The sequence below is a fragment of the Punica granatum genome, chromosome 7, assembly GCF_007655135.1.
Source record: "Punica granatum isolate Tunisia-2019 chromosome 7, ASM765513v2, whole genome shotgun sequence".
Classification (NCBI taxonomy): domain Eukaryota; kingdom Viridiplantae; phylum Streptophyta; class Magnoliopsida; order Myrtales; family Lythraceae; genus Punica; species Punica granatum.
The window spans coordinates 10090060-10114079 of NC_045133.1; the positions used below are offsets into that span (position 1 = coordinate 10090060).

General features: G+C 37.4%; 1 protein-coding gene across 1 annotated transcript; it reads left to right on the forward strand.

Moving 5' to 3' along the window:
• Window positions 1–18533: 18533 nt before the first annotated feature.
• LOC116214801 (BTB/POZ domain-containing protein At1g30440) lies at window positions 18534–23504 on the forward strand. Its single transcript, XM_031550266.1, has 5 exons — window positions 18534–18690; window positions 18775–19186; window positions 20659–20728; window positions 21251–22504; window positions 22636–23504. Exons 2-5 carry the CDS (start codon window positions 19128–19130, stop codon window positions 23266–23268), a joined length of 2016 nt encoding a protein of 671 aa, XP_031406126.1. The 5' UTR covers window positions 18534–18690; window positions 18775–19127; the 3' UTR covers window positions 23269–23504.
• Window positions 23505–24020: the final 516 nt, after the last annotated feature.

A 24020-nucleotide genomic window follows, 5' to 3' on the forward strand; every position in this document is an offset into this window, starting at 1 on the left:
AAAGATTAAAAATGATTTTTAATTTATGATTATTACATAATAATAACAATAATGGTTAATAAAGAGGATTAAAGAAAAAGGAAAAAGAACTGTGCGCGGTGCGAAATATGAGGGAGGGGGAGAGAGAAGAAGTAAGAGGGGAGAGAGATTAGAAGAGGCGAGTAAGGATTTATAATTTATGTTTATATGTATAAAACATTTAAAACAGGTCCATCTTCCCTAGGGCGAGTGAACCTATTTTTCTTACTTTTTTTTTGGTCTTTTTCATATTAAAATATTATTTTTTATTTACATGTTCTATATTTTTTCGGGTTTGTACAAAAATCCAATAAATTCTGAGTAATCTAGCCATGCTAGGTCTACTAAATGGCAAAATTCTCTCAATCGTTAATTTTCTCCGCATACAAGACTCTAATTCTCCTCAATTTTTTATTTTACTTTTATTTATTAAGATAGTATTATTTGTCTATTTTCATTTCTATTTCTTCCTAGATTTTATAGCATGATATTCGGAAATTCAATGAGTTCCAAGTAATTCATCCCGTGCTAGGCTTACTAAATGGAAAAACTCTCCCAATTCTTAATTTTCTCTACACACAGGACTCGAATTTGCCTCAATTTTTTTTCTTTGATTTATTAAAATGGTATTATTTGTCTATTTACATTTTCTATTTCTTTTCGGGTCTTGGAGAATGATATCCAGAAGTTCGATGAATTCCGACTAATCCAGCAAGTTGGGTTGGCCCATCAAGTAATAGAACTCTCACAATCGTGAAATTTCTCCATACACAAGACACAAATTCCTCTTACAAGAAACAAGTATTGAAAATCACTTGAACCAACTTATATTTGTTACACTTTCTAATTGTTCCTCTGTGGTTTAGATCCTTCCAAGAAAAAATTTGTGAAAGGATCTCAAAGTAGTGTGTGTGTGTATATATATATATATGCATAAATATAAATTGGTCTCCAATCCTTATTTTGTGAAATCATAATAGAGTGAAAGTGTATCTTTCATAATATGGTACGCATAAAAAAAAAATATGCCTTTCACGTAACAAGAATCAATATAATTAATTTATGATATAGATTGAGTAAATTCCTTTCATATTTTACCATAAATCAAAATAGATATATGGTCATTGCTAATCAAATCCATATGAACTTCTAATTTTTTCAAATCAAGTACATGTTAGACACATGATACATCACATGCTCTAAATAATGGGAATCTAAAATAAAGTATCAAAATATCAAATTTAAGAAATATATTCAAGTGTATTCTTTTTAAGAAATAAACGAGCGCTTTAAAAGATACTAACAAAGGAACTGAAAATTGAGGGAGATAGTTAGAGAAGGGATGAATAAATATAAGAGAAATCAAAAGAACGTTTTCTTCTCTCTTTTCTTGCATATTTAGCTTTGAATACAATTTTGGTGTATTCTAATGTTATACAAGTTTTAATACCTGCCACAGTTTTAGAAATAAACTATATATATATATATATATATGCTAATTGTATTAGATCTCTATCACTATAGATAATGCTTTTAATTAAAATTCATTCCCTCAATAATTGTATGAAATTCATGAGCTTATCACATTGGGACTTAGATATTGTAACAAATTTCTGAAAATTGGATCAAACATGTCATTTCTATTTGCCAAACAACGAGCTGTGGCGTTGCCACTGGCAATAAATACATGAATTTGTCCATTTATTCTTTAACTTCTTTCCAATCTAATGACTCAGGTTGATTTGGGACTTTTACAAGATTTGTTTTTTTTCGATAAGCGATGATATTATTAGAGACCAAAAATACATTCAATTACACTTATCCAAGAAAAGGCTCAAAACAACAGAACAACAAACCTAACTATACAGGCTCTACCAAAATGGAGCCGAACCGGCAATGACTATGAGGGATCTTAAGGTGCAGGTTTGGAATGATCAAAGCTCTGCCCCTTCAAAGTCTGAAAGTAACAAAGCAACAATTCTATCAATAAGTTAGAACGATTCCTTGGAAAATTCTCGAGTTCACTTCCCTCCATACTCGGTAGATATAACTATTCCAACTTAACTTCGGAATGGTAGTGCCGAGAGACTTCCGTTTCCAGGAGATAGCTTTGTTGAACTCCTACTCCCAGTTGCCATAATTTACTGGGAAATGCAGCTTCAAAAGGAGGGAATTTCCAGACTTTCTTACTAAATTGGGTTAATGATTTAAAAAAAATCCAAACATTTCACATTTTATAAATTTTAACACAATTTTTTTTGACCTAAAATTATACAAATTATTCATTTGATATTAGTGTTAGCATGCGTCAATTTTTTCATTAATTTAAAAGGGAATTGCTGCCACCACCACTTGATTAGGGTAGCCTACGACCCTACAGGGAAGGTGGTGGCATCTGGTGAGGCTCTCACTGCCCGAATCAGCTTCGGAATCAATCAATCAATTATAATATATAAAAGCTAAAAAGAGTGACGTGGATGCGCCATTTGCGCTAGATAGTAAACGCTCAGCTCCACGTTGAGTGTCTTTCGGGTTCTATTTTTCTTAGGTTAGACGAACTTCACCCTATCTTTGATTTTTGTTAGATTCAACGAATCGTCTATAATTTGGTCCATGTTAGCTGTACATAGAAATTATTTCTTTCTGGAAAAATGAAGAAAAAAGAAATTCCACATCAATAAATATAATTATACCTCAAGTTATGAAGAACTTCTCATATAATTTACTTTTAGAAAAGTCTTTTCTATTTTTATTTTCCATTTTTCTTCTCATTTTCTAAATTTATTTCTCTAAAGAAAATTGAAAAATCGTGTTTACAAACTCAAAATTTAGAATTTTCAACCTTATATTCAATATGTAATAACCATTGGAAACTTTCCAATTAAAGGGAGGATAAAGATATAATTAGGAGAATTTAGGGAATTAAAAAAAAATCTCTTTTCCTAAAAAATTGTTTTTCATTTTAAGTAGGTAAACACATATTTTACGATTTTCCATTTTTCATTTGGAAAATTTTCTCAAGGTAAAATTCTCCATTCACCTGCATGGTACTTCGTTTACAATGCCTATCATGAAAAGTCGAGTGCTTGGCCTGGTCGGGAAGAAATACGAAAGATTCTATTGTTTGCCGAATGTGAGTTCGACTTGGATGAGGGACGGGCTTCCTTGAATTTGACGCTGTCCTCGCCATGAACATTGCGTAGCTTACTGCGAGAGAAATACTCCGACCAAGCACCTGCAGTGCAACTGCTATAGCAAGAGATGTGGTTATGATTTCTATCACCATGATGGCCTTCCTATGCCGCCTATTATCCTGCAAAAAGGTCACAGGCATTCGTTACAACTCTGGGACAAATTTGTCAATGGAAGTCCCGATGATCATTACTGTGGAGACTACAACGAGATGATCCTGAATCCAGAATATGAGCGTAATTTCTCCGCTCATATTCTTCCTTTTCGTATTTGGATATATCGTTAACCATCTCTCATTATTGTGTTGGCTGTAACGCTTCAGGAAGAAGCGGAAGGGATGGAAGCAAGCGGCAAGCGATAGGCTCAACCAACTAAATACAGAGATTGTCGGTCTAAAGGCAAAGATGGAGATTTTGAGGAGACATTTTGAGGCCATGGAGGCAAATCAAAAGTGAGAGCTTGGAGATAAAAGAAAAAGGAAAATCAAACTGCCCCTTGAAAATGCCGGCGTTCTTCTATAAATCTTATGTTTAGATATGTTATCTCACATCGAAAAATTGAGAAAGAAATCACAAACTTATATGAAGTCTGGGTCCAACAACCTATTAACTTAAACTTTTGGATTGTAGATGGACTCAAATCCATCTATGATCTAGTGGAAAATTTACACCTTATTTTACATTTGAATCATCCATATGGGCAAATGTTGGAGATAAGATAATCTTCACTTCATCCCTGGAGACTCCAGCTCCATATAATTTTAATGGTTCATCTACTGGTGGTGTGACTGTGTTCAACAGACCTAGGTGAGTTAAAAATAACAATCGGGTGGATTGGAAGAGCAGCTCCCAGTCGTTCAATTTTTGTCCTCAAAGATAACGCAATTTTGACCTGAAACACACGGTAAAAAAAAAAAAAAAGAGTCGAATCGGGGGTTATGGGCCCAATTTGGATCCCCGATATTTAAGTCAGATAGGGCAACGGTGATCAACTAAATGGCAGAGAAATTGTCGAAATGATGGGTATGCGTACCTTCTATTTATAGTGGAATCCTGTATGTACGTGTTAAAAAAATCCGCACGTATGACGTAAAATATTTTTTTCTTGAACACGTGTTAACTCTAACTCGATCGGCTGAGTCTCTTGACTCTGACTCGGCTATGTCTTGATAATCATCCGTGCAACGTGTGAGTGTTCATCTAGTTTTATTTATTTATATAATGCAAACTTCAAATGATGACACTAACCACGTTCCATGCATAAACTTGACCGAGGTAGATTTGGTAAGTTCAACACGTACCATGCAAGTTCCTTTTTCTAATCGAATCAATTCTTCTATGTAATCAAAAGAGGATGTAGCGCAGTAGTGCACGCTCTCGTCTCTTGATTCAAAAGTCGCAGGTTCGATATCTAATGGGACTATCCGTGCTCCTTTATTAGTTATTTAGGATTTCTTTTTCGTTGTCCTAAACCTTGAGCCTCCTTTATAATCAAAATATTGTCCTATGCAGAAGCATGTGACAGTTTCCAGTTTCTATCTTTGATTTTCTGGTGCATCTTTTGGATCATTCTTATAACCAAGTTTTACATTATAATGAACAGCCTGCATAAGGCTTTTCTCATTAGGCAAGTCTCTTCTTACTACTTCGATGTATATAGTGTATGCGCTCATAAGAGCACAACTTTGGGAGCATGCGGGAGTTTCTATTAACCTCTTCTCTCTGGAGTTATCATACATCGATTCCTAAACTTATATTGTGCATAAGGACAGTATATAACCCTGAAGTTTCCACACAATTCATATCGTGCGTCCCATATCGTTAGGTTGATCTTATTACTCGGGTTTCATAAGGACAATGTATAACCTTACATGGCAAGATTTTGTTTAGACGGCCTATTAGAGGATGTGTGATTTGGCTTTTTAACATTCGAACTTTTTTCGCCACGTTCTCACCTAAAAAAAAAGAAAAAAGAGAAAGAAATAATATCTGCTCATGTTATGATGACTTGTGCACCGTCGATAAAGCATACATGTTTTCAACGAAAACATAATAATGAATGAAAAGGTCTAATTGACAAGCCCAAACCGTGAAGCACTTGGAAGAGCGCAATACATGCTCTCGAACTTTTCTGAAATGTCACTAATTATAATATTTTGAAATCATCAGAAGCCTTTACGAAAAAAATATTGAGAAACAATTAGTTGTGTTCTAATCTTTCATAAGAGTTGCTATTATATAATCTTGGATTTATTTATCATTCCATTAGAATAATCTCCTAATCATATAAATTGCATATATAATTATATTTGGTTTTATTCCAAAATGACTTCAAATGGAACCATATGATTATAGACGTAAGTAATTGTAGCAAATATAATTTTATTTTTTAGAGTTTAAAGAGATCTATTTGGATTGCATGGAGAAATTTCGAAAAAAAAAAATCTTAACAAGAAGAGTTAGAAAGATGAAAGATGAATAATGGAAGACCTAATGCAAAAAAATTCAAAGCTTTATTACAATAGCCTTTTGGAAACAATAACCGAGATAATTGAGAGAAACTATGTAAGTTTAGTACCATATGAGACGTACCACTTGAATTTATCGTTTTAGTTTAATAATTTTTAAACTTGTCAATTTTATATTTGATTAATGTCTCATTTGCAGCACGATTTAAAGATTTTAAGGAAGCAGGGACTGGTCTAGAATTGTCCAAAAAGTTTATAGAGTGATTTGTCAACACCTAAGACACTCAAGGACTGAACTAGAACAGTCCGAAAAGTTTGAGGACAGAGCAGAAGACACACTAGAACGCCCAGGGACTAAACTCAAACAGTCAAGAAAGTACACGGACAGAACTGAATATACAATAAAATGCGCAGGGGCTAAGCTGGAACGGTCCAGAAAGTCTGAGGATAGAACAGAAAACACTTTAAGATGCCCAAAGACCATTCTGGATCAGTTCAATAGGCCCAAGTAGGGGTGATCAGTTCCTGATACCCTGTACTTTTCACGATATCCGGACCCTACCTTGTAAGGGACATGACCGGACCCTACCCTGTTGAATCTTGGAACCGGAACCTACCCGGAACTTGTATTATACTACAGGTTTTGGGTATCCTGTTGGAACTTGTAAATTTTTTTCTTTCGCTAAATAAAATAAAAAATATCACATACATAATTAGTAATCACACCAAATAGAATATCAACAAAATTTAGATTAATCTACAACAATAAAAAAATAATATGTCTCATCAATCCAATGACAAAATTAAATATTCATAATACGATCTCACACAACAAAGTGCCTCTATTTTGATTTATTAGAGGAGACAGTAACTTTACTCTTTCCTTTTTATTTTTAAAAATAAATAACCGGTTTCGGGTACCCTGTAGGCCGGAATCGGAACCAGAACCGGTTTTCACCGGTTCTTGATTTTAATACCTGGAACTTATCATATTTTCAATACGAACTACCCGGACCCTACCCTAACGGGTAGGTTCCTACCGGTTCCGGGTGTACCCGATACCCATGCACACCTCTAGGCCCAAGGACTGAACCGAAAACACATTCCATTGCCCAGGGACTAAACTGGAGCAATCCAGAAATTCTGACTGACTGACTGGAAACACATTTAAACGCACAGGACTAAAATGAGATATTGCAGAAAGTCCAGGTCAGCTTTGAAAATAATGAAAATGGGGTTGGACAGAATTGAAATAACACAGAAAATATGGACACGGATAGTAAAGACGTTTAAGCAATGAATTCACTTTATCTATCTATACTTACTATTATATAAGGCCAAACACTTGACTTTGGTCTCACGTTCTCCTTCCTAAATTGCCCTTAACAGCATATTTTTAATTAATATAGACCGCCAAATATCAGATATCTATTTACTAACAGATATGATGTTAATTAGAGATAAATTAATAACAGATATCTATTTACTAACCCCACTATCCACTAACCCTACTTTTACTGTCACTGTACTTCCAGCCTCAAACGAAAAAAGAAAAGGAGAAAAAAGAAAGCAATTTCATGCTTACATGGAATACTCGGGATATTAGGCATGGTTTTCAAGGAGATCCAATTACGAAACCTATTTATAAGATTATTAAGCTTGTGTTTGATTTTTGAGTTGGATTTCAACTCAACTTAACTCTATTTTAGGGTACTCAGACAAAAAGACTCTATTTTAGGGAATAAGAGAAGATAAAAATAATAATTATTGTAAGTGCTGACAAATATATGGATGAATGAAAATATCTGCATATATGTATTTATAGATACGAAAGTAAATGATGAATTTATTATTAAGAAATTAATCATAAAAATGATTAGGAAAAAGTATAAAATTATTATTAAATGGAGAAAAAGATAAAACGGTACTAATTGTAGTGTTGAATTTGGGATAAAATAGAGTTTTGTTGAGTAGAGTAAAACTTTTTATTTGAAAACCAAACAAACTACCCAATCAATCCAGGAAGATCACAATAAAATTCATTCCACTATTTAATCAGGTTTTTATGCCAAGATGATCTATCTTAGCCGTCAAAATCCATCTATAATCAGTTAAGTAAACGGGAGTAATTAGAGATTACGACCTCGTTTTTCCTATTTGTGGTCAGTATGAGCTCATAGATCCCCTTCTCCCTTACACCCTCAAGTCAACTCGTCACCGGTCTTTATTGAAATCAAGCTTGGAACTGGGAATCGGTAAATCACCGGCTCACGCGAGATCACAATTATTGCCAAACTATCCTAATTTTGATTTTTCTTCAAGAATTTACCTAGCAATTTAGGGCAATTTTCAGAAAATTTTGAGAGCGAGAGGCCTTAGTGACCTTGCTTGGACCACCCTTGGATGATGGGCTCAACCCTCACGGCCCATAAAGCAGGCCCATATATACACCATACTAAATACATAAAAGAATATACCGAAAAAAAGTCATGGGAGTATCCACTTTGTAGTTGTTTTAACTGATACATGCAACTGTGGTTCGAGATGGACTATCAAGTATCAATGTGTAGTTCTTTCTCCTGGTTGTTTACTTTACGAATATTAAGAAACGATGGGGTCTTTTGATTTATAGTAAAAAAGAAAAAATCAAAAGAAACTTGACTGGCATGTCTAGTCCACACTGCAATTAATTAATTAATGACCCGTTTGGAATTAGAAAGGCATTTAACTTCGATTGGTCTTAGGGCCCAACAGGAACCTGCGTAAGAAAGGACAACAAAAAATGTTGGCTTTACTATATATGTCGTGCTGGCCCCCATTAAGGTTGAGAGCACATCATATCAAATTGTAATTGCTCTTAGATTTTTTTAGGTTAATCTAATCAATTCGTATGGTTGAATCGCCTGTGGGCGCCTCAAAGAAGTTTTAGATTCGAGATTTGAAAATTGAGTTTGACATTAAATGTAAATGTGCCTTCTAGTTGCTGATTGATATATAATACAAATCTCATGTAAAAGAGTTTAGGCACCTAATGAGAAGACTTAGAAAATTGATACATGTCTTGAACGCCAAGAATTGTTAAATGCTCTCTGTTGATTTAACTTAAAGACTTATTAACAGAGTTTACGAGCTGCGCCCTCCCAGCATAACAGAGTGCACTCGATCGATTGACAGCAGCTTGCTGCTGCTCTGTTCCCTTGGTGATTAGTTGATGATAATTGATGAGTTTGTGACTCCTAATTTGCGTTAATCATTGATAACACCTCGTCTAACTTCTGTATCTAACATAAAACTGAAGATCGAAATTCAGTTGTGGGATCATCAACTTAGGTTGATCAACCCGCTTAGGAAATACAAGTAGAAGTTACTGCAAATGATGGTAAATTAATGATTCATGTTTTTATAGAGAATAAAATTCAAAAAATAAAATTAAATAATAACCGAATTTCCAAAGAGCGCCTAATCAACTGCATTACCGCTTTATTAATGATGAGAAGCCGCATCAGTGATCGTGCAATTGGGCATCATATTATTGCGACAACGTATCATTACCCACTCTTGGAAAAATGTGTTTGGTTTTAGAATTGAGTTGAGTTTTGGTTTTAATTGGTTTGTAATGATTGTATTATTGAATTATTAGAAAAAATGTGAAAAAGTAATGAATAGTTGAGAGAAAGTAATGATTAAATAATAATTGTGTTGTTGAATTGTGAAAAAAATAATGAATAGTTGAAAGAATTTAATATTAAAATTGAAATGAATGGTTAAAAAAATTTAAAAATATGAAAAAAAATAATGATTGTATTCTTGAATTGAAGATAATTGGAATTGAGTTGAATAGAGTTGAGAATTGTTTTGAAACCAAACACACCTACGTTTTTCTATTTCGTCCCATGGCTTTACGAACTGTCCCAGATTGGTCCTTGGCTTTTCTCTGCTCTTTCAACTAAGTCCCCGTACATTCTCGCGCGTTCCAGATTGGTCCCTGCACTATTTTACGCATTTATTTTCTATCCCTGGACTTTTGGTCAGATTCTATTCTTCCTTCTTGGATCCTTCAGCAAACTCATTTCATTTCCTTGGAACTCCTTTCGTAATGCCAATCACGCTATACTGTTGTGCATAAGAGATTACATTTTATGTCTATTGCATCATTTGTCAGCGCATAGATGAAAAACTAAAAACCGATAAAGGCACGGAGGATTAGAGTTTGAATCGGCATGAAAAGAGACAAACTAGATGAAAGTAAATGATTATGATTCTTTTTGTTTTTATTATTCTTTTGCATACCCGGGCAATGCGGGGGCTTGCACCTAGTTGGAGACAAATGTCTTAGAATTCAAAGGCCCTGAAAATTATTTCGTATTAGGCAAAATTTTGCCACATCGAACTGGATCCTCCTTGAAGAATTTAACGAAGCTGAGACATGCATTTTTCTTCAATATGTGATAACTTTCATTTTTACTCTATATCTTTGACGGTTCATTTACTCACTAAGGATTGGTTCGGGAGTGTTGTTATCGATGTAAAAGAACTAAAATGTAATTATTGAAAATTAACTATTGATTTCAGAATAAATTAAAGTGTTTGGAAATTAAATGACAATTTAAAACTATTGAAATTGATAAAATTAAAATTAATAATTAAAATAAAAAATAAGTAAAAGCAGTTTTCATAAATACCTATTAATATGTCAAAATCATGTTTCTAATTCCAAAATTAACCAAATCATGGTATTAAAATAATTCAACAGACATTGTTTTTGTTTGAAAATTAGTAAAACAAGAAGAAAAAAATTTCCCTAAAAGCTTGGCATTCCCAAACGAAGCCTAATAAATGTAAAAAATGTCTTCCTCAATTCAAATCCATGGTTTATCCCACCATTGAGCAAGAGCATACCCTCGTCTGGTTAATAATATTAATAATAAGAGTAAAATAGATTCTTCTCACTTGAAGTTTTACTTAATGATCCTCAACCATTTTTTAACCAAAATAAACACTTTACCGCATTAATCTTGTCCACTTTATAAAATAAATCTCTTATGGCCCTCAACCTTTATAAAATATAGTCTTCTCCACTTTGGGCTTACGTACTGTCTTAATTTTCGATAAACTTATCAATGTAATTTTTTTAAGAACAAATTATTTTTTAAAAAAAGAAAAGAGAAGAACTCATCAACAATCATTGAGGCCAATGTTATCATAACCGGACCGGATGATTCGACCGGTCAGATCGGAAATCGGACCTATATCCGGTCCGATTAGCTTAAAAATCGAAAATGCATAAACAGACCGGTGAACCTAAAAAACCGAGCGATTTTTAGACAAATCCATCAAACTCATTCGAACTGGCCGGTTGATGGGTGCAGGATTTTTTAAAGGAAATCCACCGATTCCCTCGAAATCAGAAAATGAGCAAAGCACTGATAGCACTGATTTCACGAAACAGTGAAAACTGAAAACCCTAGTCTTTAATCTTCACTCTTCAGTTCCATCATCGACTCATTAGTAACTTCAGTTCGAGGTCGAGCTTCCTCTTCTCCTTCGAGCATCGCAAGATTGCAACGGATTCGAATCGAGCTTCCTCTTCTCATTCTATCTCTTCTCGGCTTCTCCTCGTCAAGTTGGATTAATCCGCATCCTCCTCCTCTTACTTCAATATCACCTGCAGCAATTCGCGCCTAGAGGAATGGCCAGAGTCCAGAAGCAGCAGAGCGATGACCCGGGAGCGGATTCTGTTGGGAATTGGTGTATGCCCTAGAGGCAATCTATAATCAGTTTTGTAATATGATATCTATTTCATTATAAAACGAGGCATATCTGTTATTGTGTAGATTGCGCTAAATATGATTTTACACAATAATGTCCTTGGAATAGTAGGTTCAATAGGCATCAAGTGTGACTTGATTGTGAGATCCTATAATTACTGAACATTATTCCTAAATGTCCATAGTCAAAGTATTATCGTTAATTAGGACAACGGTAATACGGTTAGACTAGTGTGAGTGTTGATTGATGACCAAATCTCATAGGTCATGGATATGGAGATATCAAATCACACCACATGTATACATTAAGAGTAATGTGTATTGGACTGACCCGCCATGAGATTGCTACATGGGTTGTTACGTGACTGTCATTAGCATATCTCAAAGTGACTATAGTGTAATGGTCCTTTGACTTGAGGTCACCATGGATTCCTACGTGTAATGTCGTATATTTTGATACTGTCAAACGCCACCGTAACTGGTTGGTTATAAAGATAGTTATTGGGTATGCCACAAAGCATGGAAAAGAATGTGAGTGACCAAGATAGGATTTGTCCCTCCTACGAAACGGGAGCGATATCTCACGGCCACTTGGTGGTTAAGTCTAAAAGTGTATGCATACCCAAATGAGTCGATATAATGATATCGAGCTCATTTGCTCTGATAGACTTACCCGGTAAATCAAGAAAGAGAGATATTAAGCCATACAAGGATGTCATCGACCATGCCTTGGGCTCAATAGAGATATAGAGGACAATGGATTATATTACACGGTAATATAGGTCACGAGGTTCGTCGAGAAATTGACTTTCCGATTACTTGAGTAACAGTGATGCATTGCTAGATGCCGCTCACTGTTTGTAATATTAAAATAGAGATTTCGATATTACTATCAACGTAATTGGGAACCTACAGGGTCACACACTACGACTAACTTGACGAGATATTTTGAAACAACAAAATTGTCTAATAAAGATTAGATGATTTATGGTGCGACCGATTAATCGGATATTTAATGAGATTAAATTTGCCGATTAATTAGACCCGATTTATTAGATTTAATGGTGTGCTAAGTGGTTATTTTTATGGAACCACTTGGAGCCAATTATAGAAAGAAACATGGGCCAATTGTATGATAACACTTAGCTATACACATGGACTAATTAAATGATGTCACCTAGACTTACACATGTCACTTGGAGCCTTGATTCTCCTTAATCCCACATCGGTGGGGCTTTGAATTTGTCTTCCCCATATTGCTTATAAAAGGGGCAGCATGCATGTTTAGATATAAGAGATATATATACATGTATATGGGTGTACGTGTATAAGTGTAAGGAAATTCAAGTTGAATTGTTCAATTTGAATTAATCCTACTAGTCTAATAAATTTCGGGTGTCGCATCGGGGTGTTTCTTTCGAGTGTTGGTCGCTAGCACCGCCGATCTCGAAAACTCGTCGACAAAGTCGGTGTGGATACCAGTAGAGGCGTCACGCGTGGGACGCTCGGTCGACAACTTTAAATATTCCAGGTACGCTTTTATTTACTCTTACTCTTCTAGTAGGTCTTGGAATTAGTTTCACGGGTAAGAAATTTTGAATTTCTGTTCCTTTTTACGCTTCCGTTAGCCCCGTGGAACTAGCAGATTCCACACGGCAGGGGGACATGAGACGCCCATCTGGAGGCACATTAGCTCCTGAAACGGCAGGGGGCCAGAGTCTAGACGCAGCAGAGCTTTCTCTTCCTCTTCTCCTTCGAAGCACATCTTGACCTACAGGCAAGGCACGGTTCGAGTTTCTTCTTCCTCTTCTCCTTTGCTTGCGGTGACTGGACCAAATTTAATTTTAATTGTTGTAACTGTTAAGCTTTGCTTGTGGTGATCTCTTAGTTCCCAAGAGATCAACATATTTAAGTTTTTTGATAGAAGTAGCATTTATATGAGAAAGAATCCTAGGCTTCATTTATTGTCTTCTGCCTACAAGGTTCGTAACTAGCGTCCTAGTCCAAGGAGATACCAAAAAATTGATCGGTTAACAGGAAGATACAGGGTTAAAAGCAGGTAAATACCTTTAACTGGGTTTTCTGCTGAATACCACTCATTCCAAGGGCAATCATCATCCTACTGATATTTGGTATGGTTTTCAGCTAGAGGACTTCCCCAGATTCTGAAACTTCATCATCAATTTGTTGAGTAGAATCATCATCATCATTCGCCAGGGTACTAGAGCATTTGTTGTAGCAAATTTAATGTATCTGCTCGTTACAAGCTTGGAAAAGCCTTAATTTAGTTGTATTGCTATTTGATTGATTAGTGTTACACTTGGGAAGATGAAAATGAAAGAATTTTGACTTGGGAAAATGCAAGTATTGAACTCCTTCGAGAGTGAGTTGTTCTGAATTTGTGCATTGCAATATATGCAAGGGAACAGATATGCCCAGTCCTCATGGCATACCTGTAGAATTGTTAGACCGCTTGGTGATCATCCGAGCACAAACCTATGACCCTTCTGACATGATACAGGTTCTTCTTCCGCCTGTGCTTCAAGTTTCCAATAAATTTTGCCCATATCCAAATATATATAAATATCATGCCCAGTGATTTATGCAAGTTGTTTCTTTTCTTGGGCACATTATCGCGATCGGTGCTCAGGTGGAGGAATTGATGGTGGATGAGGAAAGCCTGGCTTACTTGGGAGAAATCGGACATAAAATATCTTTAAGGTCTTGAATTTCATCTGATATTTCTGCTCGAGTTTAAATGTGATTTTACTCCTCCTTCGTAGTGCTTGGTTTATTCATTTTTTCCCTGTCTTTACAGGCATGCAGTGCAGCTATTGTCCCCTGCCAGTGTCATGGCCAAGATGAATGGCCGAGATAACATTTGCAAGGTAGCTTTTAGTAATTCCTCAAGACACGCAGTCGCCTGACCACTTAATTTTTCGTTCCATCCCTTGTATTCTCATGTTTGTGTTTGCGATATGTAGGCGGACGTTGAGGAAGTAACTACTCTATATCTTGATACCAAGACATTCGAAAGGTTGCTTCATTGAGGAAGTAACTACTCTATATTTTTTGTTCCATCCCTCGTATTCTCATGTATGCTGTTTCTAATTCGTTCTATTTCTTTAGACGATTTCTTTTGATATTGGAAAATCTTCTTCAGCTCTTGACCAACTGGGCATTGTCATAAATACCAGTCATTTGCAATCAGATGCAAACAGATTTTTTTTCTTGTATTTTTTGGACACGTATTAATTATTATCTAATATTTATTACTATTTTCTTGTATTTTATATTATTTTCTTTAAATAATAAATATTTATTTTATAATTAAACATGCGGTCCGACCCATCGAATCCCCAGTTGAACCCATAAACCTATGAACCCATACCTCAGTCCGTTTGATGTTCGGTCCGGTTCTGATAACACTGATTGAGGCTCTCAATGGTCTAGAGTAAGGGTGTCTATCGGCGAGACCTCCACTCTCAAGATTGATATCTGAAACTGCTATATTGGATGCTAAGAAATCCTGCCACTACCTAACATTTCTGTGAATACAAGTTTTAGAAAATGAAATTACAAAATAGGACAACATCGTAAGGAGCTTGCCTTACGTCAATGACTATAATTGTCCTTTGTTGGCAGTACCATCCCTCTCTAACTCCTCGTTGACGTTTCCTTTTTTTAGTTATTTATATTCTCAAAATTTATTTATTATTCATGATAACATTTGACGTGGAAGATTTATGACCCATCTGCCATTCAAGTAAGTATAGTTTCGGTTAGTGGAGTTAGGATTATGGTAATTTAGAAATGGAAGATGAGATGTCTTGATATGGCTCTACTAAATGTAATGATGTAAAGCAAACAATGGATGGGTTTATGGAGCGTCATGATTGTTGGAAGACCAAGACAAGATAGTAGCGATGTCAACAACACCAACAACTGGTGCTGTAGCATCAAGATGGCCAGCGTGTTCAGTGCCTCAGCACCGAAACCTCGTTGCTATCGCACCGATGGAAAGCTGTAAGGACAATGCCTAGGCTCTGTATTTCTGTGCCATAGCACCACCTATGATGTCTATAGAAGCCTAGTCGAAAATTTCCTTATTGTCAAGATTTCCTATTACGTTCTTCCTAATTAATCTACTATTACATTTCCTATTTTAGTTGGTTTCTTTTCCTAGTCATATTGGTATTCTTAGGATTCTAGTTTTCTTTTATTAGTCGTATTAGTTTTTATATTTAGGTGTAGGCATGTGGCTGTAAGAATACATAAATGAATGGACAGAATGTATAATACTTATTTGATATACGAGAGTTTTCTCGTCTATCATGGCCCTTTTGAGTGTGTTAAGGATTATCACTACATAATCCTTGTTTATCACGCTCATCCCGCTGTCAACATTTGCATGATAGCAATTTATGATGAAACTAGTGTTCCATCGTATAGGCAGCAGCACTTCAACAAAGCCATGGACGGCCATTTTCATGGTTTATAACCTCAAGTGGTGGCGTGATTGCCAACAAATATTCATCCCCAATATTAAGATTTTAGAGATCCTAGTTGAAGATATCAATATTATGGGTGGGGTCTCATTAGCTATATTTTTTTGCTAAGATATACATGAACTTTCATTTTTTTCGTCTCATTTAGCATCCGTTCAAATTTCCGTCAATTTTGCTGACGTGCCCATTAATAGATGAAACATGGCAAACGTTCACTAATGGTGATTGATGTGGCGAGCCACGTTATACAAAATATATTAAAAAATTTGCAGCTTGAGCAGTTGAAGATAGGGAGGAAGATGGCGGCCTCCATAACTGCCACCCATGAAACTTCATCGGGGAAGCCATTGAACCCTGTTAGGAAAAATCCATAGGCATGCTTCGGACTCGGGCCCATTTGCAATCTAAAAGTTTGAGCCAATGGGTTGCTAGACCATTGTATAAATCTATGAATTTCTTTGAACTTTTCCATGCGGGACTATCTCCAACACCTACCCTCACCATTCTCCATATAGGAGAAAAACAGTCCCAATAATTCTCTCACTTCTTAACTAAGTGGAGGACTTCAAGCCGGGCTTTCACTTCCGGACTCGGATACCAATTGTTAGGCCATTTACTAGCCGCGAGTTCCACACTCGGGCCTTGATGTGGTGTGAGTTTCCACGCATAGCGTGTGCACTTCCCCATGATCGTTACATTGGGCTCTGGATACCACTTGTTAGGAAAAATCCTTAGGCCCATTTCGGATTCGGGACCATTTGCAATCTAAAAACTTAAGCCAATGGCTTGCTAGATCATTGTCTCTTATAAACCTATGGATTTTCTCTCAACTTTTTCATGCAGGACTATCTCCAACACCTACTCTTACAATTCTCCATATAAGAGAGAAACCGTCCTAACAAACCCTCTGTGTGCTTCGATCAAAGAACATAAGTCTCAATCGAGTCCTCTAAGAGTCGATCAAAACCATACAAGGCTTGATCAAAGCCTCGAAGCCATAGTAGGCTTGATCGAGCCCTCTATCGTGCACATAGAGGGCTCTATCGAATCCCATGTGACTTTGGTCGAGCCCCCCAGCACTTCGTCTTCGCCATTATCTTCAACCTTTCTATCAATTTTTTTTTTCGAGCGCAATAATGTCAATGGCCCTTTGTAATGCTTCTTGAGCCCCCTGTGCATAGAGGGATCGAGCTACGATGATTGAGCACTCTGGGGCTTCAATCGAAGCTGGAGATCAAGTCTTGTATGGTTTCGATCAAATCATAAATGACTCAATTGAGACTTCTGTGCTTTGATCGAAGCACATAGAGAGTTCGACTCCGATGAAGCTTCATGGGCAGTAGCTATGGAGGCCACAACCTTTCTCCATATTTCCAACTTCCCAAGTTTCAAATTTTTTAATATTTTTTGATAATGTGGCTCGCCACATCAATCTTCGTTAATGATCGTTTGCTGTAAGATATTTGTTAACATCCACGTCAGCAAAATTGATGGAAATTTCGACAGATGCTACATAGGACGAAAAAATGAAAGTTCGTGTATTTTTTAGCAAAAAATATTATTTGTGATAATACGTAAAAAAAAGAAGAAGAAAAGTACATGCATTTCTTAGCAAAAAAATATAATTTGTGATAAAACGTAAAAAAATATAAAGTTTGTGATTTTTTTGGACATTTACCCTATCAAGTAATGGTAGATTCTACAATGAAATTCTAACTTGTGTTCCATAATGGAACATTAATTTCAGCCATTAGATCCTACCAATTTTTTTATGCCATCCGTCCATTATTTGCATGTTTTACCATAGTATTCTACTCATTTATATTTTCGTTTAACAATTTTTGCCTACAGTACTATACCATTGTTCTTGAATTTTCCTGCCACATGTACCAATCACAATTCATCACGTCACCCATCATTGCAGCGTCACCAAATCAGACAATTTTTAAAGAAAACTGGTCTAATATAAGTCAGACACGTTAGAGACATGTCATCGACATGTAAGCGGATTTTAATTTATATACACGTTAATGACATGTCAACGACACGCCTAAACGACCCTCCAATTTTATTGTACTTTACATGTAGTCCGACTTATTTATGACGCCATTAAAAGATTTATGGGCCAAATGTTATCTTTAATATTAAAAGAATTTTAAAAAAAAATTACTTTATACTATAGAATATAGTTTAACGTTTTATTCTAAAATTTGCCATAAAGAAATAGTGATCTAATCCCGAGAATCGCATTGCTAGAACACTAAACAGGTGGGGACGAACGGGAACGTTACTTTCAGAACCTGCAATCAAACCTCGTGGAATTCTCCCCCCGCCCCCAATTATTTAATTTACTAATTAATTTCTTTAATTAATGCATTCATATTATTACCTCGTAGCTCACAGTACTGTTCATGCCCTGTTCATTCAAGATCATCAGAATGTTTATTTAGACAGAGTACAGGGGGAAAAATAAAAATAAAAAAGGAGAGAATAGTTCGAGGATGACAATGAGTATGTTTCAAGCAACCGGCCCCACATGCATGCATGATGGGTTGCTTTCAATGTCAAGAGCTTGCCATTAAAGGTAATGATTGCTCCGCCGAGACTTTCACCATCCCCTTCCCCTCTCTTTCCCGTTGCAAATCACCACTTTTTCTTCCTTCGCCTGCAAATATTTTTACCAACAAGCGCAAAAGGTGCTCCGGTTGTTGGCTTTCTCTGAAGGGCATGAGTGCAGGTTTGAATTTTTTTGGAATCTTCTTGGTGGGTATTTGGCAACCAAACTAAACATTGAATAAAAATGGAATTTTCTTTTTAATAGGATGCTGCCAGAGCAATTTGCTAGTGGGGTTGACTTTGGAGGATATACCGAGGGGTTTTCACTTGGGCTTTGAACTTTCCCTTATTGGATCAATCATGGCATCTTGAATGTCTACCGACATCCATACGCTGCTATCTGGACGATTCATTTCAGGGGCTGATTTAGAAGGGAAAGAACCAGTGGAAGGAGACAAGACGACCCTTTTTTTTCATCTTCTGGGCAGGGGTTTGAAGGGTTTAAGGAAACAAAAATTCTGGTTTGTGGTTGTTCTCGACATGAAGGGCTCGAAAGAGTTGCGGGGCTGAAATTTAGCATTTCGTGGTGTCTTCTTCTCCTTGTTAGTGGGGAGCAAAATGGCTTGTATGAAATTGGGGTCCAAAACTGATTCATTCCAGAGGCAAGGGCAGGCTTGGTATGTGCCTTCAGCTTCTGTTCCACTTTCTTTCTGAAATGATCGTTCAATGGTTTTGTTGTTCTGTCTCCGTGGATGTTCAAGGTTCAATTTCTTCTTGAGAATTTACCCGGTACTGTATGGGGAAACTTATATCACCCATAACCATGTGTAATTCTTCAAAATTTTAAATGGGATGTCGTCAATTCGTCCCTCATAGAGTCTGGCTGCTGCTTGGATTTTGGTTTACTTAAGTTGCTTCTAGCTACGCTGTAAGCTGTCTGCTATACACTCTTTTGCTTTACTTTCTCCGATAGTCAGGGTATCTTGTTTCATGTATTGCATAATGCTGTTATGGAGATCTGGAATGTTTAGTACAGACTTGGGAAGGTTTTCTGCATAATTGGCGTTTCCTGTATGTTTCCCCTTTTTTTTCAACCTTCAGAGTTCCTGTTCATTAGAGAATGTTCCTTGCACAGTACAATGATCTTGCATAGTTCACTGCAAAAAATAGGATCCCACTTACATAAATTTGAGTAACCAGGTGTTTTTTTTTTTTTTTTTGTGCATTCGGGGATTATACTCTCTTAACTTTTTCATCAGATTCCTTTCTGGGCCAGTTCTGCTAACTTCTTGATCAGCTTATTAGTCATATTCGGTCGATTTTTTGCATCCTTAACCCTTGCTTGGTGGGAGAGAAAGAAAGAAATTACAAGCGGCAAGAATGTAGTCCCTGTCTTCAGCATTGCTTCTTGAAAGGGAGGAAAATGGAATGCCCTGAAATTTGTGGTGGTTTAGATGGGAGGAGATCTGTTCAGATCTGTTCCTGGTTCCTTCTTTGGCAGATACTGTTGTCTGATAAAACTGAGACTTGAAAGAAAAAATGCATAAACTGAGGAAAGTTATGAGATGACAGATTGAGCTGCCCCTGCTCACTTTTTCGTTTATCTGTAGATTGCAGAATTACACGTTCTAAATTCCATCATGACTACTAGATTAGAAAAGGAACACTTGAAATCTCTTGTTATTTGAGCAGATGTGTGATAATAGGTTCCAGTGCGGTGAAAAAGCTATTATAGTATGTGTGTTCTTCAGGGGGAAAGAAAATTGTTCACAGCGTGCATCTTTGATGTTTAAAATGGATATAATGATCTAAAATTTTCTTAGGATATTAAGTTGACTTTCTACACTTGATGCTTAGGATTCTTTTTACAGATCATTGTGGATTATATGTCAGGCTGACAGTTCAATTGTTGCTTAGCCATCATGCTTATCTGTATTTGGGAACTCTACGGAAAATGGAGAGAATATTCTTATTTTTCAGTCTAACATCTTCTGGTTGCTGATGCGCAGTCCTGTAAATGTTTGAAAAGTAAATTTCGGCGGTCAATGTAATGTGCTGTTCTACGTTATCCTCTTCTAGCAAGTCTATTGGAGATATAGCATAAATAGTGACCTCTGAACTTTGTTGCTGCCATTTCATTAAACCGCAGGTTCTGTACAACCGGCCTTCCCAGTGATGTCGTTGTCGAAGTGGGTCAAATGTCCTTTCATCTTCACAAGGTAAGAATTATTTCAGGCACAACTTGCTCTACCTTTAACTTTATATGCAGATGCTGTAATTTTGATAATCCCTATTTTCTTTTATTTTACAACTTTAATGTTCTGCCTTCTAGATATCCAGCCATTCTTAAAGGAGACAGTTTTATGTGGGGTTTGAAATTTTGAAAACTATCCGTTAAGTCTGTGGTTGGAACTATGACATTGTCACATAGGACAAGATGTTAATCGAATTTAATCATGGTCCTTTCCTTTTCTCTTTTAGATTTTGAAGATCACAGTAGGAATTTGGAGAAGTTAAAAAGTATGAACAATTTCTCAACCAAACTCCTTTGTAGACACTTCATCGCTCCCGCCCTTAGATTTCATGTACACCATTTGGGACACTTCTTTTTCCTCACTTCTCTCTTACTTGATCTTTACTGCACTGATTAGATTTGCTTTGGTATCAATGCTGCTTCTTTTATTTCCCTTTTTTTTTTTGTTTTCTATTTGAGTCTAAAGTAAAAGGCCTTCCCCATGCAGTTCCCTCTCCTCTCTAGAAGCGGCTTAATGGAAAAATTGATCTCTGAGGCATCTGCATCATTGGAGAAACAAGATCAAAAATGTGTTATAAACCTTTCAGATATCCCTGCTGGACCCAGAACGTTTGAGCTGATAGCCAAATTCTGTTATGGAGTCAAACTTGAACTCACGGCTTCTAATGTTGTTCCATTACGATGTGCTGCTGAGCACCTTATAATGTCTGAGGAGTATGGAGAAGGAAACCTCATTGCCAAGACTGAAACTTTTCTGAACCAAACAGTCGTTAAAAGTTGGAGAGACTCTTTAAGGGCACTGCAAAGTTGTGGTGATGAAGATATTCTTCCTTATGCAGATGAGCTCAACATCACAGATAGGTGCATCATGTCACTGGCTGCAAAGGCCTTGACTGACCCAAATATATTTGGTTGGCCTGTAGTGGAGCTCGGTGGGCCTCCGCAGAGCCCAGGAGGGAGTGTCTTATGGAATGGTATTAGCACTGGAGCCCGGCCTATGAACTTGAGCTCGGGTTGGTGGTATGAGGATGTATCAGGTCTGAGCCTGCCGATTTATAAGAGGTTGATTCTTGCCATGGAGTCTCGAGGCATAAGGCCTGAGGTCATCACAGGCTCCCTCGTTTCCTACACAAGGCAGTACCTTCCTGGGCTCAACCGCCATCAGGACTCTACCAACCTGAAGTCTGATCATCGTCCAGGCCTAAGCCCGTCCCTTCCGGAAGAGGCCCAGAAGGCTCTGCTCGAAGAGATTGGCCAGTTACTTCCCATGCAGAAGGGCCTCATTCTCATCCCCACCAAGTTCTTGTTTGGTCTTTTGCGAACCGCCATAATTCTCAGGGCAAGCTCTTCTTGCACATCAAACCTAGAGAAGCGAATCGGGGCCCAGCTTGATCAGGCAACCTTGGAGGATCTCCTGATCCCAACATTCTCGTACTCCACGGAGACACTTTATGATGTCGACTGCATGCAGAGGATCCTTGAGCACTTCCTAGCCTCTAACCAAACTACAGGTGGGCCGCAGACATCTCCCAGTTCCGGGGATGAAGATCATTTGATCGGCTCACCTGCTTCTCTTACTCCCGTGACGAAGGTGGCAAAGCTTGTCGATGGTTACCTTGCAGAGGTTGCATCAGATGTCAACTTGAAGTTGCCCAAGTTTCAGGCTCTTGCTGCGGCCATTCCCGAGCACGCGAGACCGTATGATGATGGACTTTACCGTGCTATTGATATTTATCTCAAGGTAATTATCACTTACAATCTAGACTTCATGGCGGCACTGAAAATTGAGGCTTCATTTTGCAATATTTGAAGATGGAAAACAAAGTTTGTTTCCAGTGGCCAATTCTTGCTCTAAATGATTGAATTTTGCAGTCACACCCATGGCTATCAGAGTCTGAAAGGGAACAACTCTGTCGCCTGATGGATTGTCAGAAGCTCTCTATCGAGGCGTGCACCCACGCAGCACAGAACGAGCGCTTGCCCTTGAGAATAATCGTACAAGTCCTCTTCTTTGAGCAGCTCCAGCTCAGGACCTCGATAGCGGGGTGCCTCCTTGTCTCTGACAACCTCGACCAGTCCCGGCCCCTGAGGAGCGGGCCCATCCCAGGGGCCACCGAGGGTGGGTGGGCCACCGCGGTGCGGGAGAACCAGGTTCTGAGGGTCGGGATGGACAGTATGAAGATGCGAGTGGCAGAGCTCGAGAAGGAGTGCGAGAGCATGAAGCAGGAGATTGAGAAGCTGGGTCGGGTGAAGAACGATAACAATACAAGCAGTGGCATGGGCATAGGCGGTAGAACTTGGGGGAATGTGACGAGGAAGTTCGGGTTCAAGATGAAGTCTCAGATGTGCAGTGCTGAAGAAGAGTTTGCGAGCGAGCAGCAGGGTAAGGGGAAAGGGCAGGTTGAGAAGGTTAAGGCGGGGAAAGGGCAGGTTGAGAAGATTAAGGAGGGGAATGGAGGAAGAGATCAGCAAAATAAAAGGTTGTCCCTTGAAAGGGAAAGGTAACAATTGTGCATTTCTTATTTGGGCTTTTTTGGCTTTTCATTTTCATTTTTTTTGGCGATTTGCTGTAGATGTCAATTCTTTGTAGCTCCTTTCAACTATGCGTTGGACTAATTGGTTGAAAAATAATAGTTGGTGTGTGGGCGTGTGTGTTTGTGAATTTCATGGGTACATTCGTTTGTGTCTTGGATTTGTGTGGAAATTTCCCACGTTAGAAGAACAAATGGCTTACTTCAGCAGTCGAGCTTGCACATCGGGTGATATATTCGCTGAACATACTTAGTCAAATTTTTCGTACGAGTTTCTCTCTATTTTCCTCAAATCCAAACAAATGTTAGGGTACTGAGTCTACTGGCAATTGTATATGGTGTTACGTGACCCACCAATGTTTAGGAAAAATTGTGCAGGTAGTATAAAATGTTTTGCAAAGTTTCATAATTGATTCAAAAAAGATGTTTCAATTGAAAGCATTCGGTCTACTTATCATTAATAGCGTCAATTTTTCCTGACGTGTCTTGCCGTGTTAGACGTGACACAAAAAATTTAATAAATTCAGTTAAATTAAAATAAAAATAATAAAAATTCAATAAAAAAAAGTCGCTCTCCTCTCCCTCCTCTCTCTTGTCTCCCTCCTTTCCCTCTCTGCTCTCTCTTGTCTCTCGCCTCCCCTTTCTCTCTCTAGCCTTCCTCTCGTTTGTGTCTCTCTTTTCTCCTCTCTCTCTTCTCTCTCCTTCTCTCTCGTCGCTCTCTCCTCT